Raw genomic sequence first — 6000 nt, forward strand, 5'->3', positions numbered from 1 at the left:
ATTCACATTCTCTCAACTCTGCCCTGACCTCAACCATGACCTTGATCAGCTTCTAACCTATCGTCTGAGCTACCGAAATAACTTCCCACCTGGTCTCCCTGCCGTTGGCTCTGCCCTCTGTAACCCATACTTTGTGCTAGAAAAACTGCTCTCAGACAGAGGATTACATCATCCCCCTTTTCAGAACTTGTGATGTTTCCTGCTACTCACAGGACAAAAATATTAGCATGCAAAGCGTGATCAGTAAAGAAGCCCAGAAAAAAAGAAATGACCAACACCATGACCAGAACCAAAAGTATCCCCGAAATGAGCCCTGCAGACCAGAGAACTTGGTGAGGGGAGAAAAAAAAAAAAAGGAAAAGGATCTTTGAAACACAAAGCAAACTGTAAAAGTTCAAAATGAACACAATCAGGCTCACCCAGCCACGAGGCGAAAGGGCTGTGATAAGAAAGCTGCAGGGCAGCTCGCTACTTTCTGAGCCAACGGAGAGGAACCCAGCCAAGGGGGCTCTGAGCAAGGGCCTAAGTAAGCCACCCTCTCCCACCACACACACACACACTAACACGTGCAGCCTAGGCTCTGACCACCCATCCCAGCAGGCCGCCACCCCCCTCCAGACCCGAAAAGCAAAGCACATGGCCAGGTAATCCCTCAAAGGGCCTATAGGAATTCACACCAAAGTGGCCTAACGAGATTCCACCTCTGCTCAAGGAATAGAACAGCCCGTCAGCAAGTCTAGCAAAGGTCATCAGGACCATAGGTAAGTCAAGTGGTCAGTGAAATCCCCACTCCCCAGAGAGTTGTGCAATCTTCCCCACAGTGATTAAAGGCACATCAACTTCTTTCTAAATCACAGACAGCTTTAGTAAAGCTGTGGGAACCAAGGCCAGTTTCCCTCTGCCAGGAATCCTAGGGACCTCAAGCGTCAGAGCATCAGCTGTGCAGGGGAGACCTGGGACTTCTCCCAATCCGGCCCATCGACCACCCCACGCCCTAAGGGGAGGCCAGGTGGAAACAGCCCTACTTTCTGGAACCTATCTTCGCACATGCTGTTCCCTCTGATGCAAATCCTTTTGCTCAGTCCAGACCAGTCCTACCCACCACCTCCTCTGGAAATCCTTAACCAGCCCTCACTCCCCACTGCCTGCTTTCCAAGGACTTGTTCCAGCCCTTCCATGGGGCTCACTGTGCTGTACGAGGGAAGGAACTGTGTCTGTCCTCCACCTTCCTCAAACAACATCTAGTCCATCGGAGGTGCTCTATTCATGTTTGCTGAATGAATCTATGAGTCAGTTCTACTCCTGCTATACCACAGCATGAAAATGACTGTGTTGTGTTGGAAGTTATACTGAAAAGGGTTTCACACTAAGTGGAATTCCAGTTTCCATTTGGCCAAGGCAAGACCTTGCGGGGAAACTTGAACTCATCTTTTTGAAATCATGCACAAAGGTAGATAGAGAATGAGAAAAAAAATTCATGGCACCAGCCTCTATTGGGTGGGCTAGGGCAATCTGTCCCTGGATTTCCAGGGTCGGGGGTGGTCTGCAGACCCGTTACCCTGGTACTAAAGCTCATAATATAAAGACTATCCCTGTATTTCTTGCATGAATTAAAAAGTTCAAGGAAAATGCTTCAAATTATTCTTAAAGTAATGAGCTTTGAGTTTGATGAAATTCATCACAGATTAAGACCCAAATAGTCAAAAAATTGCTGAGTCAAATGAAAAACATGGGAAACTAAACATTACACTGTCTACAACCGTGTGCTCAGAAGGGAGCGAGGAACACTGGTGAAGGAGACTAAGAAGTTAACTAAAATGATACAAGTGCTGACTTGCCTGGGGAAGGCGCACGACAAATACAGGTCCCTAGACAGAAAAAGTAGGAAAATACAATCGATGTCTACTGAACAGGTTGACGTGGAGAGGATTAATACGGGTTTCTTAACGCAAGAGATAGGAAACACTTAAGATCAACTTTAAAATGCTCTCTAATGCAGTATATATTTCGGTCATAAGAAAATTCTGCCCCAAGATGTAATTCAGGTTAAAATATTAATTATTTCAAAAAGATTCTATATACATCTAGTGTAAAGTAGTTCTAAGAACCTAGCTAGTTTGGGGTATGTCCCACTAATAAGATACCCGTGATGAAAGGGGAAGTATGCACAAGGCATTCTGCAGCATACCAAAGGACCACAGCTGTCTTTCTGAAAATCAAACTGTGCAAAAGAGCATTGCACTGGGAGCTGAACTAGCCACATTTTTCATGGAACATCATTCTTCCTTAAAGGTATAACTGACAAACTATGGTTATTTAGACTTCTGTGTTTGACCTACATTTTCCTCAAAATGAGCAAAGTGAGCCTGACACGTCAAGAGAAACTGACAGCTTGTGTTGTTACCGGTGATAAAACGTGAGCTTTCAGGCAAAAACATGAATTTTGGGAAACTGCTTCTCAGTAATTAAAAAATAAATAAGGCGGCTTTTTTTTTTTTGCTGCTACATAATACTGGTTTGAGAAATAGATTCCATTTAACAAATTGATAACACTTTATAAGTCTTAGGTTTTCATTCTTCTTACTGGTTTTAACCAATATTTTAAAGTTATAAATTAAAAGACCCACCAAAGAAGAGTAGTTTAAACCGTGTCTACCTAACTGCCGGTAAGACAATTGCCAAAGTTTTTATATTTCAGTGATTGTTCTATAGCAAACATTAAGTATACGAGTAAAAAAATGCATTAGTATTTCATATCTATTGAATTTTAAGAATCTATCGATAATATATTAATGCAGTAACAAAAATGGATGAATGCCAAGTGAAACCTGGAATTCTGAATTCCTTTGTTTAGCTTTTTGAGTATGAAAATTTTAACATGTTACTCAAAATACCAAGAAAGTAAGAAAATTGTGTTTTTAAGTGCAAAAAAACACTTTTTCTCCAAAATCTCTCAAAAGTTAAAAATGTCTGATAAAATAACATCCCCCCGCCAAAGACGTCCAACCTTTAAATAGCTACATGAGAAAGTAAAAACTGCTGCAGGATGAAGAGTTGATTGATAAGCCTTCCAAAATGGCTGAGGATGTTAAGAAAAGCCTGCTGAATATTTTGGCTAACTACTCTCAAATCCACTGAGCTATCACTACCACTTCTAGTACAGGCTTCAAGAGGTGTCTGGTTTAGCCTAAAGAAAAAAAAACTGCATTAAAAGAAAATATGTTAAAATACTCGTATTTTTCTTCAAACTTTGACCTCAAACTTCTGTTTGGGGATACAACAAGGTTTCAACAATTTATGTCTTCTCAAGCATCATTCTGGGCTTATACATCTTACTTGAGCCTGAAAACTTAAATTAAGAAAAAGTCACATAGTAACTTTTAAGAAATAAACAGTCTTGATGAGGTTTCAGGAGCTTTGCTTCTTCCTTTCTCCCTGCAATTCATTCCAATAACTGACTATGATGCAAGACGATGCCCTGGTGATAATTTCGTCTCAAAACTCTGCAGGTGCTTTCACTCTGTAAGGGGCCATACATTTTTAGCTAACTCAGGGGAGAAACGGTACTGGCTCAAAAGACTACTGGTGTCTAAAAAGAAATGACAGGGGATGCACAACGTTACTAATTAACATTAAAAACATAATAACCAGGAAGAACTCAGAAAAGTTCTGGAAATACAATACGTTTTAATATCAATACGAAGGCCTGATTTTTCAGTCGTAAGAATGCCACACTAGCACCTTTTCAACCTAAAGGGGCTCAGGAAGGAGAATATCTAATAAAGAGGGCAACTCACGTAGATTATACAAAAGTGTATTTTGGACCAAAAACCAAAAAATGGTAAATAGGTTAAAATTTCAAACTGCAAACTATCTCGCATAATTATTATTTTAATCATTCTTTTTATCTCAGAAGTCCTCCTAACAGGTAGCAGAGGCTACCTACCCTTGAAAGGCAGACTCAAGCAGACTAAATAATGGGGCTTTGTTTTTACCAGACAACTCATTGCCTAAAAATTCCTGAAGTGTGGCACAAATGTTCATTGACCCCATTCTAAAAAGTGACCTAGAACACCAGAATAGTACATTCTTGAGCTCAATCACATTCTCTGCTGTTGGTTTCTCCCAACGTATTTTTACAACCAGTGTTACAGCTGAGGGTGTTGGAATAAAATTACGGTAAAGCACTAACATTAAGCTTAAGCACTAAGTTTAGGCTTAATATTAAATGGATAAAGTTGTCATGAATACCCAAGAAAGTGACCAGGGCATCCTGGGCCAACACACCTAATTTTGCTCTGTCCATTTAATGCAGTCTTTAAGTTATTTTTAAACGTGAATTAACAAAACTCACATACCAAAGCCATGCCCAGAAGCAGTTTTTGTGACAGGTCTGAAATCACATTTCAAATAAAACGCTTTCTGCCAGACCCGTTTATAACAGCTTCCAAATCCCAGTAAGTAACATGCTGCGTTTCCTGCACTGTGACCGTGGGAAGTGAGGGTGTGTCTCGGTGCTTACCGATGCCCGGAGCCACATAGATGAAGTAGAGGCAAGACGAGGAGAGGGAGAAGAAGAAGATGAAGGCGAGGAGGGAGCGATTGGAGACCCGCATCATCCGCCGGAGCACAGACATCTTCCTTTTCCCGGCCAGCAGCTCGGGCTGCGCTCTCAGGCCGGACTTGGGGACACCGTCCAGGCCCTACACTTCCATGAATGTGCTAAAAAAAAAAAACCCCGAGACCGCAGCGGGGTCCGCGCGGGGAGGCTCTGGGGGAGAGGGCCCGAGAGGCAAGGAGAGAGGAGGGAGCGGACGGAATGAATGGGAAGGCGGAGAGCCGGGGGAGGGGAGAAGCGGGCGAACGCGGGGGAGGGGAAGGGGAAGAGAGGACGCGGGGCGTGGGGGCCGGGGACCAAAGGACCCGAAGAGGCCGTGGAAAGGCGAGGACGCGCGTTTATCGCCCGGCAGCGGCGGGAGGAGGGGCTGCAGGTGGGGAGATGCGCGGGCTGCTCGCCGCGGCGCCCCTGCGGAGAGGACCCGCCGACTGCAGCACGCCGGGCTGCCCCGCGGCTCCGGCTGCCTGCGCCCGCCGGGGTCCAGGTCGCGAAGCCCCCGCGCTCAGGGTCCCGGCCCCCCACGCTCCGCAGGCCTGCGTCGCCGCCGCCGCCGCCTCCTCGGGGCCGCGGCGTCTCGTGCCTGCGCGGGGCTAGCGTGGGCGCCGGGGCCGCAGCCGGCGCGCGCGACGCGCGGGGGCCCGCGGAGGCCCTGGGGGCCGAGGAGCTGGGCGCTCGCGGGCGCGCAGCCTCCTCCTCATGCCGCTCCGGGCCCCGGCGTCCCGCGGCAGCCGCGGGAGCCGAGCGCAGGCGAGGGCGGCGTCCCGGCCAGCAGCGAGCGTGCTCCGGCTCCGGCTCCGGCCACCGCCAGCTGCCCGCCCGGCCGCAAGGGCGGCAACCACAGCAGCATTACAGCCGCCGGCCCGGGGTGAGGCGCCCCCGCCGGCGCCGCCCCCGCACGGCCCCCGGACTGCAGGAGAAGAACCGCCGGACGGCTCGCGCTGCGGGTAGAGCCGAGGAACCCGAAGAGGAGGAGGCCGGGCGCCGTCGGAGACGCGGCTGGGTCGCAGAAGGGGCGGACGTTCAAGGGCCGGGTAGTGGCGGAGGAACACCCGGGCCGGCGAGCGCGTCCAGAGACCCCCGGGGGCTCCGCGCGCTTGCTCGGAACTGCAGGCGGCGCTGCGCCGGCCCCGAGGAAACCAGGAGGCCCCCGCCCCTCCCCCGAAACACCGCGCCTCCTGATTGGCCCGCGCCGCACTGCGCGGAATAACCTGCCCCCACCCGCGCGCGCGGGGACCCGCGCCCCTGCCGCCTCCTGCGTCACCGTCGCCCACGCCGGCTTGGGGACCCCAGCGCTCGCCGCGCTGCCGGGGACTGAAATACTGATCTTGAGGCTCGGATGTGTTCCTTCCTGGGACTTGGTAATGAAAGATGCTGTGCCTGGA

General features: G+C 49.0%; 1 protein-coding gene across 3 annotated transcripts in view; it reads right to left on the bottom strand.

Moving 5' to 3' along the window:
• Positions 1-5713, bottom strand: part of B4GALT6 (beta-1,4-galactosyltransferase 6) — a 124617-nt gene extending 118904 nt beyond the window's left edge. Inside the window, exon 1 of one of the 3 annotated variants that reach the window (XM_032467175.1) lies at positions 4523-5713. In XM_032467175.1, the coding sequence (XP_032323066.1) occupies positions 4523-4637 (115 nt within the window). In that variant the 5' untranslated portion in view covers positions 4638-5713. The remainder of the gene's footprint in view (positions 1-4522) is intronic. The other 2 variants (XM_014561294.2, XM_006187156.3) reach the window with 2 other exon arrangements.
• Positions 5714-6000: the final 287 nt, after the last annotated feature.

Source organism: Camelus ferus, chromosome 24, assembly GCF_009834535.1.
Source record: "Camelus ferus isolate YT-003-E chromosome 24, BCGSAC_Cfer_1.0, whole genome shotgun sequence".
Classification (NCBI taxonomy): Eukaryota; Metazoa; Chordata; class Mammalia; order Artiodactyla; family Camelidae; genus Camelus; species Camelus ferus.